This window comes from Ischnura elegans, chromosome 7 (assembly GCF_921293095.1).
Source record: "Ischnura elegans chromosome 7, ioIscEleg1.1, whole genome shotgun sequence".
Taxonomy (NCBI): Eukaryota; Metazoa; Arthropoda; class Insecta; order Odonata; family Coenagrionidae; genus Ischnura; species Ischnura elegans.
This window is the reverse complement of record NC_060252.1, coordinates 103,323,808-103,347,391: the sequence shown is the minus strand read 5'-3', so window position 1 is coordinate 103,347,391 and position 23,584 is coordinate 103,323,808. Positions and strand designations below refer to the sequence as shown.

The 23,584-nt window shown below is 39.4% G+C and overlaps 1 protein-coding gene across 2 annotated transcripts in view; it reads left to right on the top strand.

Moving 5' to 3' along the window:
* The window catches only part of LOC124162165 (4-coumarate--CoA ligase 3-like), a 29,356-nt gene extending 6,132 nt beyond the window's left edge, over positions 1 to 23,224 (top strand). The window contains exons 3-14 of one of the 2 annotated variants that reach the window (XM_046538582.1): positions 526 to 733; positions 2,736 to 2,754; positions 5,691 to 5,854; positions 9,362 to 9,515; positions 10,098 to 10,254; positions 11,430 to 11,600; positions 14,214 to 14,334; positions 16,681 to 16,727; positions 18,149 to 18,256; positions 19,949 to 20,074; positions 21,608 to 21,773; positions 22,879 to 23,224. In XM_046538582.1, the coding sequence (XP_046394538.1) occupies positions 526 to 733; positions 2,736 to 2,754; positions 5,691 to 5,854; positions 9,362 to 9,515; positions 10,098 to 10,254; positions 11,430 to 11,600; positions 14,214 to 14,334; positions 16,681 to 16,727; positions 18,149 to 18,256; positions 19,949 to 20,074; positions 21,608 to 21,773; positions 22,879 to 23,006 (1,569 nt within the window). In that variant the 3' untranslated portion in view covers positions 23,007 to 23,224. The remainder of the gene's footprint in view (positions 1 to 525; positions 734 to 2,735; positions 2,755 to 5,690; positions 5,855 to 9,361; positions 9,516 to 10,097; positions 10,255 to 11,429; positions 11,601 to 14,213; positions 14,335 to 16,680; positions 16,728 to 18,148; positions 18,257 to 19,948; positions 20,075 to 21,607; positions 21,774 to 22,878) is intronic. The other variant, XM_046538583.1, reaches the window with a different exon arrangement.
* The last annotated feature ends 360 nt before the right edge of the window (positions 23,225 to 23,584 follow it).

Below are 23,584 nucleotides of genomic sequence, written 5' to 3'. Positions count from 1 at the left end.
ATCAGCGTCCAACTTCTTTGAGGGACAGCGACCTTAATTTTTTTCAGCCAACTTTAGCAACCAACCCCCACCAGAATTTATGCTAAACTGTAGCGAATATCCCCCGGCCATTACTCCAGCAAAATACTCTGGAATATCATTTGCGAATTGCTCTCTTGTGATCTAGAATATCGACGATTGAAAGAACGTTTAAGGGAACTGTAATTTATAAAAACCAAGCAGCCCTCTGTCATCTGCAACTAATATTGGTTCATAAATACTCCTTACATAGGGATTTATATATGTAAGAAATATATTTAACTCTAGTCAGATAATACTGCCAGTCTTAGGTAGAATATTAATTTATGGCTCTTATTGCTAGTACTTATTCCTGAAAGGTATCCATCTCTCGAATCTATTCAATGGTCACCTCCTGAAGCGGCTAATTCTTCAACCCGTTTGGTTGAAGACTAAGACAGGTTTCACCTTATCTCAATTTAATTCAATGTACAATGCAGAAATATGACGTTCATTTTCTGTCCCTAGGTGGATACAGTTCGGAATCAGTCACTCTTGTTCAAGGACATCGAACCCATGGCCATCCGCTTCGCGAGTGCGTTGACAAGGAGAGGTTTCCAGAAGGGAGACGTATTCTTCTTCGTAACCTACAACTCAGCTTTGCTGTTCGCTCTGCAATTTGGCGTCCAGCTGTGCGGAGGAGCTGCCAGAGGCTACTATCAAGGGGCCCAAGCCGGTACGAGATAAGTTAGTGGCGGAAAAATGTGTTGTAACGAAACTCACCTTCCACTTCTTATTTCGTGTTACTCTGGGGGACAGAAATACACTTGGTTGGTGAAACTGGGCCTAAGGCCCAGTTTCACCAACACGGATAATATTCTCTATTATCTCCGTTTTCAAAAACTCGGTTAAAATCATTATCTCAGAAATGTGAGGGCCGTGTTTCACCAACGACGTTTTATCCTAGTTTTCAAAAACCGAGATAATCAGAATAAATGATTTGGCTTGTACGTTTTTCATAACTCTGACGTGGGAAAAACAAATGACGGTAAGCAACCGTATGACATGGAATCAGCTTTAATAAGCCGGTAAGTGTACAATCAAGTACAGAGTGATAAAATGAACAGCAACAGTATTAATATAGACAATGAGAGTTCGAAAATCTCAAATATTAAGTTTTCGTGTAAGGATTTATTAATTTGCCTTACGAAATACCACGCACAGGTAGTAAAAAATAAATAAAAAACAAATAGGGGAACCGCGTTTAGCAAGAGCAAGGAATGCGAGAATATTGCGGTAAAAAAAACTTGTAAGCACCTTTGTTTAATGCATCGTTATTTAAAAATGAAAATTTTTAATTTACCGAGACTCCCACATTTAAACAAACACAGTTCTTGGTTATTTTGTGCTACAATAATTAATTACGTCTCACATTGGTAAAATTGCGATTTCGAAGATAACGATGCTGTTACATAGGTATTAATTCAGGAAGAGGACAGAGATAAAAGGTTTTTGTACATATATGTAAGAAAATTCAAAGAAAGGCTTATGACATTTATGAATACGAACATATTTTGGCAAGAGTTGTCGGAAATATTGGCTCAAGGGGAGCATAGGCATGGGAAAGCTCAAGTTTAAGAGAAAGAAACGTGAAATTTCTATGACAAGGGGAGATCACGTACCCCATTATGATGATAAAAAATTTTCCTCATGTCTATGCTTGCTACATTTAAAATTATTCGTATACTTGTCGCCGTATGATCAAAGCGAAGACGAAAAAAAAGCTATGCAAAAGTTGCCATGTGGAAGGATCGAACCCCTGCTCCCCTGGGTGGGAGTCGACGACGGTACCACTACACCAACTACCCGAGATATGGGAGGTCGCGCTATTTTAGCATTATAAATCATTATTGAATACGGCTTGTTAAAAGTATCGCATGAAAATTAATTAATTACAGCCAAACAAAGGCCCATTCATTAGAATCACCACCAGTTTATAGATGTGTTCGCCATTCCGAATGCTATAAAATATACGGCATTGGAAACCTCCACTTCCCCTTGTTAGTAAAATTCGTCTTCTTCAATGAGAGCGAGAACTGCCTTTGCAGTTTCATATGCCATTTTGGGATGAGTAAATAAATGTACTTCACCATATATATTAAAATAATCTGCACGCTCATTTATCCATAATGAACGTGGTCTCCGAATAGAATGTCGATATTCTTCATCGCTGTCATTCGTATTTTCCGAGAGCTGATGAAGCTGCATGCGCGCCATGCCATCTGCCCTCAGATTAACTCGGATAATAAGCTTTGAACTGCGGAATATCGTCAGTAAAAGTATAAACCGAGATAACAGCCCAAAACCGAGTTAATGCATCTGGTGAAACACGATTGTTGTAATATCTCGGTTTTTGAGAATATTATCCGAGTTAATTCAATTATCCTCGTTGGTGAAACTGGCCCTTAGTTAAGAAATAATATGCACCAAAATCATTTTTTTACCAATTATATTAAAAATGTCGCTCATTGTCCCTTCAAGGCATTATTCATAATGGATATGCCTGTGATGATTTAATTGTAATTAAATGTAGTCGTAACAAAATTTTATGTTTATTATAAATTAATATGCATGCAATTGAATTAATATGCTATTAATTAACCGCGGTGATTTTTGAAAAGATAGTTAGTTAGAGAGTTAATCCGGGTGCCATTAATCAGAACATATTTTCAACGCAGATGAGCTGGAACAGCATATGAATATCCGTAGCCTACGTTATATACAAGGCCGTCCAACGTCGGGAAAAGGCTGGGACAGCGCACGTAGTTGAGTCTTCGACCGGTAGAGGCGCTCTTTTGAGAACATGAATTACATGAGATCTTACGGGAAATAGCAACGGAACTGATGAAATTACGTTATTTTTATCTTAAGAGAGGCTCTAAATTCTTTTTAATACTTGTAAATCTACATAATACCCAGCAAGCCACCTTTAGGGTGTTTGGCAGGGGAAAATAATGAAGAATGAGAAAAAGCGAGGATATTTATTTTAAGGAGGTCTCGAGAAAATTAGTCCTAAGGCGATTGATTTTGGACCCTATTGCAAAACATTTTTCGATGGAAATGATTACTCACTAACCAAAACTTACCAAATATACAAGAATTGCCATGAGAAAAAAATCTCCTGAACCGGGAATCGAACTGCGGTCATACCGCCATGCGCGTCTTTAGGGCAGGGTTGAGACTCTTAACCGGTCGTGAAGGGGCCATAACGAGGACTTTTGTCAGGGGGTGCAACGATCAGTTTGCCACTATACCTCCCGTGATCCCCTTCTCTCTTCCACCCCTAAAATATAATACCTCTGTAATCCATTTTTTTATTGTGCGTTAGTTGAAATTACTCGCCGTATGTATGCTGTGAAGAACTTTTATTAATATTAGTTTAAAATGATTTTTAATTATTTTGGCTAACTAATTTAATTATGAAAGTTAAATAACTTTTCTAATAAATGTTTCAAAATTTTCTGCTCCCCTCTCTGAAATCCTCGCCAGAGGCACACGCCCCCCTGCAACGCCCTAGCTCCAGTCTTGGGTTGCGGCTTCATTGAAGTCCTTTTTTCCCGCGTTGACATCCTTGACGAACCACAAGGGTTTAAAATCTAGCAGTGACGGATATAGATCTGCACCAACTAGGTGGGGGGCCTATCTTCGTGAATTACTACACAACCAGGGGAATTTCCCCCTAGCCGAAGGGGGGTTCGGGGATTTTGAAAGTTAGGATTTTCCAGACTCAAAAACGGCTGTTTTAGACTAATTCATTGATAAAAAAGACACTATATTATGCAGGCGTAGTAGATCGTTTTACCAATGCCAAAGCGTTAAAATAGGCCCTATAAGGTTAAAAATAATTTGTATTTTGACTCGTTATAGTTGGTAAATTTGCCGGAAAATTTTGCTATCTGCTTTACGTCAAAGTAGTGACATATGAAAATTTCAATTTTTATCTATAGTGTATGTTACGACTCCTAAGCATCTCCCCTCCCCATGGATCCGCCACTCTCATCTTGTACCATGAGCCTCGGAACAATTGCCATGGGAATCAAAGAAAGTCTGCTCAGTGGCCTGGAAATCCAAGATCACAGCCTCGATTCCCGGTTCAGGGGAATATTTTCTCATGGGAAATTCATGGATATATCACCGCCGTTCACACAGCAGGTTGATTGCGTGAATCGTTCAGGGGCAAGCTTGGGGGTCCTGGCAAGTATCACGTCATTTTTTCCGCAAGAAACAGCGTACCTAGACCTAGGGGGTCGAACCGATTCTCACCCAATCTCACGTGGAGGGGAGGGGGGTCCTGGCAAGTATCACGTCATTTTTTCCGCAAGAAACAGCGTAAAATTGTAAGAAAACTGGGTGCAATTGAACAAAACGTGTTCCTCTATTAAACTAGTTAAATTATATTTTTTGTGGGAATTTTCACAGATGGCCAACGTTCATTCAGAAGACTATACCATTGCGCGCCTTGTGACCCCATTTCGGCCTCTATTCCTTAGCTACGTTTCTAGTCACACCCTTAAGAACATGAGAAATCAGTTTCTTGACCGTAGACTGACATCTGACGGAGTAAACGTTTCCAGTGACTTCGTCAAGTTACTCTACCGACAGCACGAAAACAGTGAAAACATGTCAAGAACTTGAATTTCAAAACTTTCTACCTCTCTGCGATAGAGTAAATGACTCTGAAGATTGCAAATCACTGTTGCTTATCAGGAAACTCAATGACATTTCTAAGGGCCATGAAACTCCTGCAACGCAACCGGAAGATCTTCTCGAGATATTAAGTAGACCTATTCCAGGTAAGGTTACTGAAAAAGTGTTCGTCGAGTGATTAATTATTTGATAGTTAATTAATTATTATTAACAAATTTCCCCAAGTGACCATCGCTTATATATTTGAAATATACATGAGAGAAGCTGCAGTAGCTTTCGTGGCGGGTTACCTAGTCCGAATCGCCGAGGAGAGAACTGAATGTATAGGGTGTCTGGAACCTCTCGCCGCATGTCAAAAAAGTGCTCCCTCACTGTTATTAGTGAATCATTTGAATAGATCATAGATAGATTGTTATCCTAGCAAAAACTTTACATATTTCTCAGTGTAAGCAGTGCGCAAACTTGACAGCAAAAATTTTATATTCGGGCAGTACTCTTTCTGCAACGCCAGCTACTTGAAGAGCAATTACTGACATTCATTTTACCAAGATTTCTGAAGGAATTTGCTTGTAAGCAATGCACAAACCCGGTATTGCTTCGTGTAATATTACAAAAAAAATTTAGGCCACTTCTGGACAATTATGCTAAAATGAAACGGACACTGTAACATGGAAGAAGTAACAGCACCTGCGTTTAGGAAAATATCACTTTGTCGGAAATTCCTATAATTTTGAAAACATTATTCCGTGAAAAATACCAAAAAATAAAGGCCAAAATTAAATAAATATGGTAAATGTTAGCATAATCACGAAAAGAGAACTAATTTTGACAAAAATCGCGTCTGTTTCAAATGTTCGCCATTCATTCCCATACGAATTTTGTTCTCAAAACAGCGCCAGCGGCGACAACTGGAACTAACTCCAGACATGCTCATTCTGCCCGTTTACAGCCCACGTTGGACGGCCTTATGAATAACGTAGGCTACGGAATATCTCGAAGGTTCGATTCATCCTTGTCGAACCAGGGACTGCGGAGAGGGTCAAGATGGCGGCCGAGCGTCTCGCTTGGCCCGTGGATTACTTCTCCATCGATGGCGCTGTAGAGGGCGCCTATCCCGTGGAGGAAATGGTCCGCGAGGACGATGGAACCGGTGAGGTCTGGTACATTCACATCTTCCAAATATTTTTAAATATATTCTGAGAAAAGCAATTTCTATAATTTGAAATCCTTTGCTAGCGCGTTCATCAATACGTATTTGAATGTGATTATCAAGTCCAACCTTTATTTTTCCTTTCAATCAGAGATTGCTATCATTAGTTAGTCGATGAATAAAAAAAATCCTCTGTTTATTTTAGTAATTATTTGCATAGGTGCTGCTCTGTATTGTTGTAAGCCGCTGATCGTATGGTCATTTCTTTTTTGGGAGGCATTGGTCCAACCATGGCCACCTATAATACAGGCCGGAACATGCAATTTGGCGACAGCGCTTTACGTGACGTCAGGGGTGCTACTCTGCACATCGCCTGGGGTGCGGTGGATCGGCCTCTCAGCTGTTGACGTTAATACGGTTGGACCTCCGTTCACCTTCCCTAAAGTTAAGCTAAAAATTACGGTAGGGTTGAGTTATTCGAGTAGTTATATTTCGTATTTTAACAGCTATTTATTAAAAGTAATCGTGAGAACTAATAACAAGCCAAGGGATACGAGAGATTATTCACGGAAATATATTTAAGTACTGCGATCGACGTCCCAGAAGTTCAGACCAAGAAGGAAATACCGTTTAGTTTACTACTTAACCCATTGGTTGTTAATATGGAAGAACACCCTATAAAATTTATTGACTTAGAAATAAAGAGCGGCTTTTAAATAAACATCATTTCACCTCCCTGCATAACCTAAAAAATTAACATGTTAAAAAGTAATTCGTTATTTTCTAGCACCTTTCGTCGCGGTATTTCAGGAGAGAAAAATAATTTATGAAGTTCAACAACATTTATTTAAACTAAAAATCAGATATATACATTTTCCGGTAAACATTTCATATTGAAGAGGTCAAACAACCTCACAATGTCACAAGACATGGCCATAAAAGCATAAATATTACTCCAGAAAGTGGAATAAATAAAAGCTGCCACAGGTTCTTAATTTCAATTTCAGCTGGAAACAACCTCCATAGATCTTGCCATTTGAAGTTCACCGATGAACCGTCACCAGCAACAGCTATCAGTTTCACAGGCACCACATTACCTGATGGAAAAAAATGATCAGTACAAATGTTAGGGCTAATTAGAAAACTATGTGATATAAAAAAAACTAGTCTTAGCATTATATAAATTGGACAACGTTTAAAAAATATGAAGCCACAAGGAAGATAAATATATATTCAATCTAATATTTCTTAACAACAAGATCAGTATAATGAAATATTAACGACTTCCGAATTGGAAAAATATCTCAACAAATTACATTATACTAACATTTAACTCAATACTTATTAAAAGAAAATCAAATTTTACAAACGAGAGGAAATTATTGAATTAATCTCGATAATGGTAGCCACAACAGGTTCTTCATAATTGATTATATGGCCAAATTTTCAAGGTTCACTAACAAACGTTCACTCAAAAGGGAGTTTTAGCTGCAGAGAAAATTATTATATTGTTCTAAATACTACATACATATATGTAATTTCACTCAGCACTCATGGATTTTCCAATATACCTACTGTATTGGAAGGCGGCTAGACGTCAATTTACTAAGTATTTTCAATATGAAAACTTATATAGTCATTTCCTCAGAAGTTCTTTCATGTTCCACTAATTCATACAATATTCGTTCATTTCATCTTTAATTATTTCCACAGATTTTCATGCTTCACTAATCACAATAAGGAGTTTTACCTGCAAGAGAAAGATGGATTAGTTCAAAAATACCACGTATAGATATATCACTCAGTACCCTTGGATTTTCAATATACCTAGAATATTGTAAGGCGGATAATTATCAATTAAGGTGCCCTTATCGATAAGAGAACAAATATTGACATTTCATCAATGTTCTTTCATGTTCCACCGATTCATAAAATATTTGTTGATCTCATTTCCAAGATTTACATCTACTTATGTTCACAGGTTTTCATAGTTCACTGATCACAACAAGAAGTTCTACCTGCAAGGGAAAGATGAATTAGTTCAAAATACCACTTATATATTCCGTATCACTTAGTAGCAATTGATTTTCCAATGTACCTTCAGTAGTAGAAGGCGGCCAGATGTCAAATTAGCATGTATTTCGGAAATAATGATAAATATTATCATTTCATCAGCAGGCTTTTCCTGTTCCACTGATTCATACAATATTTATTGATTTCATTTCTTAGAAGTACAACTCATCTACTTATTTTCACAGATTTTCATGGTTCACTGATCACAATAAGAAGTTTTAAGAAGAGGAGAGGGCCTGAAACACTGTGGGAGTAGCACCAGGGGACAACTTTAGGCGATCTAACTCGTAACTTTTCACTTCAACGTTCTTATTCATGTAAGTTACACGGTGTAGGATATCCTGCTCAGCAAAATGCTTGACGCAAACTATTGCGCTTGAAGAAAGATTCCAATCCTTCCGAGGGATATTCTTCAGCCACTTCTGTCAACTGCGTTCATCTTTGGTGAACTGGAACACAGTCACATACCCCTTGTTCTTGGTGGATAGGTAGTTGCTTCTGCAATATGGCACACGATAACGTTTGGGCACCTTAAATGAAAACAATGGAAAGTTGCATGAATAAAAATAGTTTCGCTGATTACAGAAAAAAAGGAGTGCATTCATGATTAGTTTGGAAAATATGAATGACATTAGTACCTAGAAACATTAATAGAGTTAATGAGTAGCCATTCTTCCTTCAATAATATACGACGTTATTATAGATACAGCTACACATAGTTATTCATAAGGCAACCAAATATAGCAATCACTGTTAACTCAAGAATAATAATATTATAAAAAACAACGCAGCATTTAAATACCCGACAAATACACTTCGTTTCATTTGTGTTCTCTAAATGTTCCTTCGTGGCCGGCCGCCAAGAGACGCAATGCTTTGGATGAAATACTGCTGAATATCCACTCACAATACACTGAGAATATCTTTTAACTATTTTACTTGCCGTAAGGCAAAACACAGTACAGAAAAATAATTCTTTTTCCCCATTTAAAACCAGTATTGTTGCACTCTCAATTCCCCTCCATTAATGGCCGGCCGGCATGTGATCACAATACTTTTGAAGTAATAAACGTGATTTTCCTCCTTCAGCTCCCAAAAAATATCTTTAAACTATTGTACGTACCTTTAGCCAATGGGATATCCACAAAATAAGTCCAGTTCTGCCTTTTTAACAAGAGATTTAATGCTTCTTTGGTCACACGGACACTCTTCACGCATAAGTCGCCATGCTCTTAAGCAAACACAATCGCACCCCGGCACAGCGTTGCCAAAATTCCATGTTCCGGCCTGTATTATAGGTGGCCATGGTCCAACGCAATAATCAGAATGGTGCTTTAATCACATGAGTCTAAATTTGTTGCCCTTGCCATTTGCAATCAATAATCACGCTCATATTTATTGTGTACTGTTTGTCTTTTGCCACGGCCGAGGCAGCGTACAGTGGGGATGTGTCCATTAATCCAAAGGAAGACACCTTGGTCATATTCACGACCAGTGGCAGCACTGGTCAGCCAAAAGGCGTCCTGCACACCCATCACAGTATGACTGCGCTCATGGCCATCGTAGGAGGACCTTTTGACTTCGAGAGGCAAGTGCTCATTTACTATGGACATTTCTCGATCGAATTTTTAAAGTATTTAATTTTAAAGTATTTATTTATCTAAAGTATCAGCGGAGTGTGTGCGGCGTATGGTTCTGCGTGGTGATGGATTGAGCGTTTGGCTACATATCGTTGATCCGAGGTACTAGACCCGGGTCCCAGATCCTACTTCCGGGATTCAAATTTGGTTTCATATGAACCAGAAAGAGAACTGCCCTCTTTCTATCTTGAATGCGTGAAATACTCATACTTGCGGCTTAATCTGGGGTGAGCTGTACCATCCGGTTTTCATATAAAAGCCGGTTGGAGCGCTGCTTGTGAATCTCACGTCAATGGTACGTTAAAGGTCGCCACATGTTTTCATTTTTGTGGATTGTTATCTGGGTTAGTTCAAAAATTACTGTCCGCAAACTGTTAAATAAAACGTGAGCAGAATGAAAATCATTAACGTCGTGCTTAAGGGGCATTTTCACGTTCCTAATTAGTTTGTTTTGTTTTGTAAAAATGCGATTGTTTTGCATTGCCTGTAAATTACTCATTCTCTTCTTTGACTCCATCCTTATTTATCAGGGAACAACTGAAGGGCGATACAACGTTATGTATCCTTGGAAACATTGGCATTGGGAGTTATATTAGCGTGCACAATGCACTCATCCATGGGGACACATTCGTCTTCGTCTCCAAATTTGAGAAGAGTAGCTTCTTCAGTTTATTTAATCAACACAAGGTATGTGATATTTTCTATACCTTTAATTCCCTTACTCATTTTTAAATAACTAACGCGAAAAGCATTTATTTTTAATATCGCAGTCGCGATCCTACCCCATAATATGTCATGGCCCGGCCAGCTCTTTCCAGCTCTTCAAAATGGCCCCCTTCCTGGCTTTAAAGGCCATTTTACACGGTACACGGAATAGGGTGGTTTCCTATTATTTTTTTATTGCCTAAATCGAAATATTATTACTCATGGAGTACGTATTTCACGCTTTTAGACTTTTAAATGACGATATCTATTTTTCGCGATTAAATGAAAAGTGAAAAATTTCAAGCGCGCGAAAACGCGACGCGTAAGTAGGAATGATGGGAAAAAGTACGTACGACGCATTTCTGGTTCCCCCTCCCGCCTTGTGAGGTGACCTTGATCGAGGCTCTGAGCGCTGATAGGACGCAGGATGCTAGCGGGTAGCTGAGTGCCTTGCTGGCTGGTAGCGCTTGGCTTAAAAAAGGTTTATTAATACCTTATCAAACGAAGAAAACTTTCCGACCTTAGCCAGTTTTAATAGGTGATTATTAAGACATGTTTCCCTGAGCTCTGTGCCTCATGCATGCATTGGTAACCTCAGACGATGTATAACTCCTATCCTCTCGTGTAGAAACTAGGTCCCTGTGACGTCACCTGTAGTGGAATCACATGGGCGCCAATCTGGCCTTTTTCAAATGAGGATAAAATTTGACCCTTGCCATTGGTCTAAACCGGTATTTCAAAAACCAAATTATTTGTGTATTATGAATTCACTAATGGTGGGTATAACGAATCGCAATCAATGCCTTTCGTTTTCTTTGATGAAGGAAACTACCCTATTGCGCAATCTGACGTACGTGCGAAGGCGCAATCAAAATTGCGTCGTGTAAAGCGGTGAATTGCTAGAACACATGCGCGAATGCGTGGATGCGAGACGGCAAAATAGCCGCTGTTCTAATTTCGTTCATGCATTCGCGCAATTCCACGCCATTTTAGAAATAAATGCAGCTCTAACCTGCGCAATTCCGTGCCCTGTGTAAAACGGCCTTAAGAAAATGAGCCAAATGATTAAGAAATCGAAATGGGGAAAATGAAATGGCTTTTTGTGGACGATGATCACCTTCGTGATTCTAACATCTCTTTTTTTAACTCAATTTCAGCCAAAAAATCTCGGGCTCTTTGTCTACGCTGCAAACGAAGTGTGTCGATCACCAGAGATTGATGAAATAGACGTTTCCTTCGTAAAATACATTTTGATGACTGGATCCGTTGTGAACACCGCAACTGCAGAAACTGTGATGAAGAAATTTCCTCATGCTAAACTAGACACGGTACGTCTAATCAAATAAGAGTCATAAAATCATTCCGTAAGTATTTCTTGTATTTGTCAGTCTACGGTTTAAAAACTTGTACTATAGCCGTACAGCAGGGCGGATCGGAAAAAAATAGATTTTTTTCAAATCCATCTAGCCCAATGAAAAAAAGTTGTGGGACCGATCAAAAATAAGGCCTGAAAAATTTGAGACCTCTAGGTGAACCCCTGACCCTCGCTCAAATGCAATTTAGGGGGGGAGGGCCAAAATTCGAAAAATGTCATATTTTATGGTCATTCCCCATAGATTTGGCCGAGTTACTGCCCTTTCATTTATTTCACTTTTCAAATTTTTAAAAATTTCGTTCACTTTGACGTATCTGCCACCGTTTAGCCACAAAATGCCTACTTTGAGTCCGCGTCCGCGAAGAAAATATTCCAACGCCCACGCAGCGTCGCGGATACAAGAGCGGCAGGCCGATCCCGTCCCCTCCCCGCTCGATTCTCCCCCTCCCACGCCTCGAATACAGCAAAATTCATCCCGCGTGTGCTGCTATGAGGGTGTTCATCTTTTATAATATACATCGGAAGATGGTAGAAGGTAAAAAAGGATACTTAGTGAGACGACTTGTCTCTTATTTGGAGCTCGTCGGCGTTAAACAAATCGATGTTACCAACTTTTAGAGAAGTGATGAAATATTTTTAGATCCAAGAACGCTGGGAAGGAGCCTACGGTCTATGAAGAGGCCTCTCGAGTTGCTATAAAGGCGTGCGAACTATGGTGAAGCGCTTCTCTTCCATAATGTGTGACTAAATGGATTTAGCGGTACCATATGAAGTACTAAAACTTAAGGAAAATGCAAATAGGCCTAAAGTAGGGTTTTTGTTGAAGTACAGAACTCAAACACTTTCAAGGAACATTTGAAACTATGCGATATTTTTGCGTGTAAGTGGAAGAAGTAGCATAAGGTTCCCCCTAATGAAGAAGTATTTTGACAGACCAGCGGACAAAACGAAAGATGTTGGCTACTGGATTGAATCCTAAAGAAACTCGACAACTGAGAAAAAAAGGGAATCGTCTGAGAGAGTTGAGTCGACATCGTCAACTCTTGTATCGGTAAATAGTATCAAAAATTTCTTCATCAATTCATTCGAAGAAAAATAAACTGACGAGAAATCAGCATAAGTAATTCTGGTACACTACCTTGGATGTATCTTACGAAGTTATGATTTTCGCGTCAGCTAAAGTTGCGGGGACGATCATTGCTGCAGCTTGGTTCTTACTTATATCTCTATCAGAGTTGGCAGACGCATTTTTCCCGCAGAAGTACCAGTTTGAGTTTAGTTCTTAATATTTATTTTATGAGGAACGTAGGGATAGAAATCTACCTGATTGACTCTCTTGACTTCGTCTAAGCCTCAATAGGAGCCTATCAAAATATATCTTATAATTTGTGTTTTAGAGCCATGTTGACGGCATTATGAGAGCGGAAGGTGGATTTATGTTTTCATACTTAATCCATTAAATGCATTTATATTGTTTTAATTTCAGGTGAAATGGCAAATTGATACTATTCGCCAGGGGGAAAGCTAGGAATTAAGGCTGGGAGGGGTTTTAGGCGCAACTAATGCGCATTGGTTTTTGGGATATGGCATACCCGCCAGGGTAAACGGGAGGTACGGGTGCCCTCCCTGAGAAAAAATAGGATAAATAGTAAGTTTTACGACTTTCTGAGGGATATTTTATAAATCATTACAAAATCCTATAAGTAATATGAATGCAATTAAGTAAAATGGGTTTAACTTAAAAACATTTCTGAGCTCTGAGCAGCGAGGAGGGGGGGGGGGAGGGTGTATCCCCCAAAACCCCTTGGCTGCGCCACTGCTACTCGCTACTGATGAATCGCCTATTATTATTATTATTTAAGTATTCTACCGATAAAGGTAGGTTTCCATGGAGTATTCAAGAAGTGATCTGGGAACCTCCATTTCCTTCCAGCACTGCCTTCTTCAATTCACTGTAAGGGCTATTCTCTTTCAATCAATCTGAAATTCCTATTCTTTTCCTTCCCCTCCCTCGTTTCCCTAACATTCTACCCTCTAACACCATTTTCAACATCCCCTCCCCGCTAAGCAGTAACTCCATCCATACATTCTGTCTCCTCCGTATCTCATCTAAAAGCTGCCTCTCCTCACCCACCATGTCCAGCACGTCGTCGTTCCTTTCCTCTTCGTCCATTTCACCCTCTCCATCCTTCTCCATACCCACATCTCGGATGCCTCCAATCTTATCTCGTCTTCTTTCCTCAGTGTCCACGTTTCCGCACCGTAGGGAGCTACACTCCAGATAAAACTCTTCACCAACCTTTTCTATAAACTCTTACTCCTGTGAGAAGCTCCTTCCTGTTCATGAACACCTCCTTTGCTAGTGCAATTTGCTTCCTGATGTCCTTACTACTGTGTCCGTTTTCCTCTGATGTGCTGCCCAAATGGTTAAACTGCTCTACCAGTTCAAGTTTATCCCCACCTACTTTTATCTTGAGTCTCTCATTCCTCGCTTGCGATACTTTACAAAACCGCATTACCTTAGTCTTCTCGTGATTAATCCTCCTTTCCTTTTCATTTATTTCAGGCTTATGGAATGACTGAGACCTTGGCTGTATCCTCGTATCACTTTTTCCTCCCTTACAAAATCAGAAGAGGTCGTGAAAAGGAAGTCCTTCAAGAAATAAGGAAAAGGAAAACCAGGGATGGTACGAAATTATCAATTTCATAACGTTTTGCATATTTCACATGAATTGATTAACTTGAAAATTGATTGGACCGTCGGAAAACGTTATTAATCTGCAGCACCCAATTTTCTCTCTGTATATATGTACAAATAGGGTAGTTTCCTTCATCAAAGAAAACGAAAAGCATTCATTGCCATTCGTTACCCAAAATTAGAGTATTCATAATATACAAATTATTTGGTTTTAAAAATCCCAGTTTAGACGAACGTTAATGGTCAATTTAACCGCATTTGATAAAGGCCAGATTGGCGCCCATGCGATGCCACTCCACGTGACGTCACAGGGACATAGTTTCTATACGAGTAGATAGGAGTTTTACATCGTCTGAGATTATCAATGCATGGGTGAAGCACAGAGCTCGGGAACATTTCTTAATAATCACCTATTAAAACTGTCTATGGTCGGAAAGTTTCCTTGGTTTGATAACGTATTAATAATCCTCATTTAAGCCAAGCGCTACCTGCTAGCAGGGTACTCTGCTACCTGCTAGCAACCTGTATCGCAGAGGAGCACATGTCCTCGCCCCAAGGTCACCTCACTTGTCCTCAGCGGGAACGGGAACCAGAATGACGTCACACGGGCTTTTCCCGGCATTCATACTTAGCCGTCGCGTTTTTGCACAATTGATAATTTTCACTTTTAATTTAATCGCGAAAAATAGATATCGTCATTAAAAAATCTAAAAGCGTGAAATGCGCACTCCAGGAGTAATAATCTTTCGATTTAGGCAATAAAAAAATAATAGGAAACCACCCTATTGCAAACGCGGATGGCATTTGGAATTTTCATATTTAGGAAGATGGCGATGATGGACCTTTTGAGGTTTAAAACATTGGTTATGTGTAATACGAGTATTTTATAAATTAAATGTCTTTAGCTACTACCCCATCAGATGACATCTGAGGTCTATCGATTATTTTTGCAACTTTATAAATTTTATGAGGAATTTTCACTTAGCTCGCTTTCCAAAAGTTGCCAAATCAAATTAATGGCTAATTCATGTACATATTAAGGTGATATTAATGTTTTAAGAAATCGCCACCAAAAATCATTAAATCTAATTAACGTGATATTAACGTTTGCGCCATCTCAAAGGTTGGAGGCGAGTGACGTGTTCATAGCTCATTCATGGCATACTTTCAGTTTTGTTCTTGTGATGCTGGGTGAAATTTTAAATTGAAATTGCGAGTATGTACTTTAATGTGTAATCCTTTATGTAAAGAAAAATGTTTCAGACCTCTCTCTACCGTGTCATCTTTAATCCTAGAAAATAGGGTGGCTTCCTATCATTTTTTACTGCCTAAATTGAAAGATTATTACTCCTGGAGTACGCATTTTACGCTTTTAGATTTTTTAATGACGATATCTATTTTTCGCGATTTAATGAAAAGTGAAAATTTTCAAGCGCACAAAAACGCGACGGCTAAGAAATGCTGGGAAAAGCCCGTCTGATGTCATTCTGGTTCGCGCTGTCGCCGTTTGAGGTGACCTTGGGGTTAGGATATGTGATTCGCTGCGATATAGGCTGCTAGCAGGTAGCGCTTGGCTTAAATAAGGATTATTAATACCTTATCAAACGAAGGAAACTTTCCGACCGTAGGCAGTTTTAATAGGTGATTATTAAGACATGTTTCCCTGAGTTCTGTGCCTCACTAATGCATTGGTAATCTCAGACGATGTAAAACTCCTATCTACTCGTATAGAAACTAGATCCCTGTGACGTCACGTGGAGTGGTATCGCTTGGGCGCCAATCTCACCTTCTTCAAATGCGGTTAAAATTGACCATTGCCATTCGTCGAAACTAGGATTTCTAAAACCAAGTAATTTGTATATTATGAATACACTAACGGTGGGCAAGGAATCGCAATCAATGCCTTTCGTTTTCTTTGATGAAGGAAACTACCCTATTGTCGATGCTTTTGTTCATCAGTCTCTTCAGGGCACACTCGTTTCGGAGTAAAGGTGCTTTAAATATTGAAAAGGAATTTTTTCTACGACTAAAACGTTTTACTGATCAGATGAAAAAAATCAGCATAGTTGTAAACAATGATCAGGAAATTTTAGCCAGGGCATATTGCAATTGCTCATAACACTGATAAACCAAGACTATAGCTTGAGGCGGTGAAGGGTGAAGTGGTTTAAATCCCCTTGAAATTTTTGGGCGATATCATCTCACCCTCAAATTAATCCCCCGAAATGTACATGTTGTTCATAGGAATCCTCTTTGGAATTTATTTATTTGCCAATGGCCTAGTGGTAAAAGTTGATCGAGGAGTAATTTAATTTCCTACAATATTATTTTTCAGACGAGTACGTGTCCAATGGCATGCTAATCCCTTTCGCGGAAGCCAAGGTTCGTAAAAATTTCTGGTATCTCAAGGTTTATTTTCACTTAAAGTCTCTTCAATCGTATGATTTAGGTATTTATATTAGGCATCTATTTGGCGTCGTTTAAATAATACGAGGTTTATCTCGAAATCAAGAGGAAATTGTACCTGATATTATAATTAAAATGCACTCTTTTCCGCAAAATGTACATCTACATAATACCCTGCGAGCCACCTCTAGGGTGTTTGGCAGGGGGTGATCAATCACAAGCATGCAGCATGCAATTGGACTCCCACATGCACACCACGTTGTACAAAAAACGTCACGCATACTAACAAATTATACCAACATATGCTGTTAGAAATAATAATAAAATTAAGATACATGCATTAAGTTTTACATAGGTTATTAGGCTACACTACAAGTCATGCAATCCAATTATGAGTTCTATCGCTGCCGTTATAATCTCTTATTGATCGTGGAAAAAAAGACATTCTGCATCTGTCTGTTCTACAATCTATCTCTCTTATTTTATTTATATGATCTGATCTTCCGTAGTATGTTGGCGTCCGTAAGATATGGTTAACTTCGTTAGAAAAGACATTGCTCTTGAATTTATCTAAAAGGTTTAGTCTAATTTTCAATCTAACGTCCGACAGAGATTCCCATCCGAGTTTATCTAAGAGGTCATTTACAGTAACAAGACTATCGTAACGACCTTTCACGTACCTGGCAGCTCTTCTTTGCACGCGTTCTAACTCTGTCATTAAGCCTTTTTCATGAGGGTCCCAAATGCTGGCAGCGTATTCTAAATGTGGTCTAACGAGGGAAAAGTAGCTAATTTCTCTCACTTAGTCGTCGCACTTTCCTAGTATTTTTTTAACAAAACCCATTTTACGATTAGCTTGACCGGTCATTTCTCGAATATGTTTATTCCACGATAGATCATTACTGAGTATAACAAAGTCGAAATGCCGTGGAACTCTTACCACAGTTTGGATGATTTATAAGCCTCTTCTTTATTCTCACACGATTCCTTAAACTCTTGCCTTCTCTCCCACTGAATTTTATAATCTTTCGATCTGCTTGTCTTCCTTTCCACTTACTTTGAAGTCTTGTGCCACACATCTGTAGAAAAGAAATTCCTGGTTTATTCTTAATGAACTACTTCTATCGTATTTGACAGTGGTTTTAGGCTTGTTATTGTGGTCTTTGGACATTATTTAACGAAAAGGCAAAGCATCATTATCACGTGAATATTAAATAAAACGTTCTTATTATTATAATAAATTATGCATGCATCCAAAATGAATAAAAAACAAATGATAGAAAAATTATTTTGCGTACAATTTCCAGTATTTACTTTAATCGTTTTAATTTTCATTTTATTTTACGTTGATAACTTGGTTACACGATTACCACATTTTTGTGTCCCTCTTTTTTCAGGTTACAGATGTTGAGAGTGGAAATATTGTTGAAAGAGGCAAAGCAGGAAAGATATTGGTGAGAGGACCTTGCATTATGAAAGGATACGTGGATTCTTCGGCGGAAAAGGTATTAGTAACTCCTCCCACATCAAATATGTATCATCTCCAAGGTGGAAATCTCTCACCGACACCGGCTCAATTTCGTAAAGAATCTATTATAGGGTGGTTTCCTATTATTTTTTTATCGCTTAAATCGAAAGATTATTTCTCCTGGAGAACGTATTTCACGCTTTTATATTTTTTAATGAAGATATCTATTTTTCGCGATTAAATGAAAAGTGAAAAATTTCAAGTTCGCGAAACCGCGACGGCTACGTATGAATGCTGGGAAAAGCCCGTGTGTCGTCGTTCTGGTTCTCGCTGTCGCCGAGTTAGGTGACCTTGGGGCGAGGCTTTGAGCGCTGATAAGATACGGGCTGCTAGCAGGTTGCAGAGTACCCTGCTAGCAGGTAGTGCTTGGCTTAAATAAGGATTATTAATACCCTATCAGACGAAGGAAACTTTCCGACCTTAGACAATTTTAATAAGTGATTATTAAGAGATGTTTCCCTGAGCTCTGTGACTCATGCATGCATTGGTAATCTCAGACGATGTAAAACTCCTATCTACTCGTATAGAAACTAGGTTCCTGTGACATCACGTGGAGTGGCATCGCGTGGGCGCCAATCTGGCCTCTTTCAAATGCGGTTAAAATTGACCATTGCCATTCGTCTGAACTGGGATTTCTAAAACCAAATAATTTGTGTAAAATGAATGCACTAATAGTGCGTAGCGAATCGCAATCAATGCCTTTCGTTTTCTTTGATGAAGGAAACTACCCTATTTTCTTGTTAATATTTCCTCCCACATCAAATATTTACCTTCTCCAAGGTGGAATACTATCACCGACATCGGCTCAATTTTTTTAAAGAATGTATAATTAATAAGATGTCGGCTTGATTTGGAGATGGAGGCACATTCTATGCAATGGCAGAGATATGATTATCCGATCATTACGCTCATTCAAACGGATAACTTACTCACAGTCTGAAAACCGGTGGTTTTAGGTGTTAAATCTGCTGTTATCGAACGTTTCACCCAATTAAAGTTGGAAAAATGTTTGTTCTTGATCGCACAAATCGGGGGTAAAATATTCTTTTTCGATTCATTTTTCGTAAAAATGATAGGAAAAGTTAGATGTCAAAAACAATATGGAGGGTTGAGGTTTCCAATGAGATTATTATTTTTTGTTAGTGGTAGCTTTGTGGGGTCAAGAAATATCCAGGTATACTTGACCGAAGCGCGACCCTTTTTCCAACCATTTCTCGAGCTCTTAGAGATAATCCGGGTCCTCGGGAGACGGTCGTCACAGCATGAGGTAACCGCTGCCGATATGACCTGTCGTATTACATTTTTACTTTACTAATTCCAATACTCCACAGGGGTACCTATATTCCTGTAGCCATGTAATTCTTAAAATTTATATTTGTGACGAACAATAAACATTATTATCATTATCAATATTCTCAGAGGTAAATAAATACCCCTATCATAATCATTGCGATTAAATGCGTCTTTTGATCGAGGTTCTACGATGAGAAATAAAGATTTTACGAAAAGTGATCATATTTACGCTGATTGCCTCCACTGAATTGGCAACGCCGGAATTTTTTGAGGGAAGGGGGAAAGGCTAACCCTTTTTTTAATTGTATGTGGTGAACTGGTGGGTTTACGAGTGACCGCATGTGGAAAAATAATTCTCTATTTCTCTCTCATTCAGGGTTACAGTTCAGCGCGCGATGAGCGTGGTTGGTTCGACACCGGAGACTTGGGCTTTTTCGATGAAGATGGACATCTGTACATCACTGACAGGCTGAACATGATATTCAAGCACTTAGTGTTCTCGGTAAATATAAATTATAATTTCATAGTGAAAGAAGTCGCGGGCCTGACGCAGTTCGCTACTCAAATCGGCGTGGCCGGGTCGTTGTGTTTATCTTACTAAATTGAGAATGAATCTTAATTCTATTGGTAAACATTCCGCAAGAACGTCGGGCACTGTAACACGTGGTGGCCGGTATTTCGATATTACAGCTATACCAGGTTTTCTTTCCCAAAAAAGCACAGACTCGCAAAAATCATTGAGAAAGCTTGTAGGTTACAGCAGGGGCGCAGCTAGGAATGAAGGCTGGGGGGGGGGGCGGGGTTTGGTGCAACTAACACCGGGGTGTGTGGGGGTATGGAATACCCACCAGGATAAGCGGTAGGTGCGAGTTTAACAAATTGCGGAATTTTAAAGATAAATGGTTCAAAATGGTGGATTTTACGGCTTTCTGAGGGATATTTTATTCATCCTTACACTATTCTATTAGTAAAATCAAACCAATTAAGTAAAATGGGTTAAACTTAAAAATTTCTCTGAGCTCTTGGGGGGGGGGGGGGGGGTTTATCCCCCAAAACCCCCCCTAGCTGCGCCACTGGTTTGCGGCTGCATCATGGCTCTCAAGGATGAGAAAAATACCCAGAAAAGTCACTGGGCCAATTTATTGATAGTTTTAACAAAATCTAATCGGTTAGAGTACAAATAACTAAAGCGATAATGAGGTGCCTGGTGGAGAGGAACCTAAAATATAACCGGTACGTGTATGCCTGCTTCGTGGATTTTGAAAAAGCATTTGATAGAGTGGAATGGGAAAAGTAATGAATATTCTCAGGAAAATAGGCTTAGATTATAGGGATAAGCGACTCATTTGTAATCTGTATAAGGCCCGAACTACGCAAGTAAGGGTGGCGGACGGAGAATCTGGGTGGGCAAGCATGGGCCGAGGAAGAGATGGTAAAAGGGACGTGGGATGAGTGTTAGAATTTGGCATGCAAAAATGGACACTAAGGAAGGAGAGATGACTGGAGGCGGGTGTGAAGGAGAACGGAGAAAGTGAAGTGGATGGAGAGGAGGAGGAACGACGAAGTGCTGGACATGTTGGGTGAGGAGGCTTCTTGATGAGGTATGAAGGAGACAGAAGATTTGGATGGGTTGAGTACTGAGCGGGGAGGGGCTGTTATGAATACAGTTAGGTTAGAATGTTGGCTAGTATGCGAGAATCCAGTTGTGCTAGTATGCTACTACTTAGAACGCTACTTAGGCGTTAGTAGGTTACTATGGAAACTATGAATACGGCCGTATTTGTTTAGAGTAGTTACTCAGGTGTCTGATCGTTAGTCACCATATTGCCTTGTGAATGCCAATGAAAGTTCAAATCTTACAACTATCTATCTCAAATCGATACTTTCACTGCACAAACGCTCAACAATTGCCCACCGAATCAAATCGGCTCATATAGTAGCCCTAGATACGGGCGATTGTTGAGCATTTGTGCAGAGGAGTTATTGAAATCTCTCGCTTCTGGAGAGACGTTGAGTAATTTCAATTTCTCCTCAGGTCTCACCTGCAGAAATTGAGGGAGTGATTCTTCAGTTGCCGGCCATCCTGAGTGTTTGCGTCGTCGGAGTTCCTCATCCCACGACCACTTCAGCGGCGACAGCGTACGTCGTCGTCAAGCAAGGGTACAGCGTGACGGAAGAGGAAATCATAAAGCACGTTGCTGGTGGGTTTAAATTTTTACAATAGGGTGATTTCCTATTACTTTTTTATTGCCTAAATCGAAATATTATTACTCCTGGAGTACGTATTTCACACTTTTAGATTTTTAAATGACGATTTCTATTTTTCGCGATTAAATGAAAAGTGAAAATTTTCAACCTAGCGAAAACGCGACGGCTAAGTATGAATGCTGGGAAAACCCCATGTGACGTCATTATGCTTCCCGATGTCGCCGTGTGAGGTGACCTTGGGGCGAGGGTATGTGTGCCGCTGCGATGCAGGCTACTAGCAGGTAGCAGAGTACCCTGCTAGCGGGTAGCGCTTGGCTTAAATAAGGATTATAAATACCTTATCAAAAGAAGGAAACTTTCCGACCTTCGGCAATTTTAATGGGTGATTATTAAGAGATATTTCCCTGAGCTCTGTGCCTCATGCATGCATTGGTAATATCAGACGATATAAAACTCCTATCTACTCGTATAGAAACTAGGTCCCAGTGACGTCACGTGGAGTGGCATCGCAAGGGCGCCAATCTGGCCTTTTTCAAATGCGGTTAAAATTGACCATTAACATTCCTCTAAACCGGTATTTCTAAAACAAAATAATTTGTATATTATGAATACACAAATGGTGGGTAACGAATCGCATTCAATGCCTTTCGTTTTCTTTGAATTGAAAAAAATTATCTCCTATTCTCCAAGCTTGGAGGTGAGCGTTTATGCTCCGGACACTGCAAGCTGAGCGTATTCGTATTGTTGGGCTGCTAGATGAGCGGATTTGATTCGATGGACGATTTTTGAGCGTATTTGCAGTGGAGGTGTCGTATTGTTAATCTCGCGAAATAAACATTGTTGAACTGAACTAGCCGAGTAGCTTAGAACACCCTGCGACGAACCGTTGTGTCAGGAAAAATTTGGTCTCATTACTTATGGAACACACCATGTGTTTTAGCATGGTTCTGAAGCTTATACAACCCTTTCCCTCACCTGTGCCTTCTGCGAAGGGTCATATTTAGGTTACAAAAGAATTCTATGATCTTTTAAAGTACACGGAAAAGATATATTATTAATACGGTGTTTGCTTATTCCATAATTTCATCCTAATTTCAGAGAATCTGCCCTACTTCAAGCATCTCCATGGTGGAGTGATTTTCAGGAATCAACTGCCCGAGTCTCGAGGTGGGAAAGTGGACAGAGCTGCCTTGCTCAGAGAATCCACGCGAAATATCAAGAAATGATCTTGGGAATTAATATGGAATGTTGGAGCGCACATCCAGGAAAATATTTAATGAATTAAAGAGACAATTTTCCGCAAAGACGTGGTGGAACCAATTCATGTCATCAGTTAAAGTAAAATAATTGCATTGTTCCTCAATGGCATTGATTTTGGAATCTTAAGAATTTTTATTTTTTGTCTTTGAGAAGAAACATTTTCAAAAATTATTATTGTAGTAGATAACATTATTTTATTTAGGATGCTTCAAAGAAATTTCTTTCTAAAAAGATGCATCGCTCTCCAAGGGCGCAGCTAGGAATTAAGGGGGTGTTTTAGGCGCAATACAATGCGTGTGGAATACCCACCAGGGTCAGGGGCGCAGCTAGGAATTAAGGCTAGGGAGGGTTTAGGTGCAACTAATACCGGGGTGTGTGGGGGTGTAGAATACCCACCAGGATAAGCGGTAGGTGCGAGATTAATAAATTTCGGAATTTCAAGATGAATGGTTCAAAATGGTGGATTTTACGACCTTCTGAGGTATATTTTATTAATCCTTACACTATTCTATTAGTGATATCAATCCAATTAAGTAAAATGGAT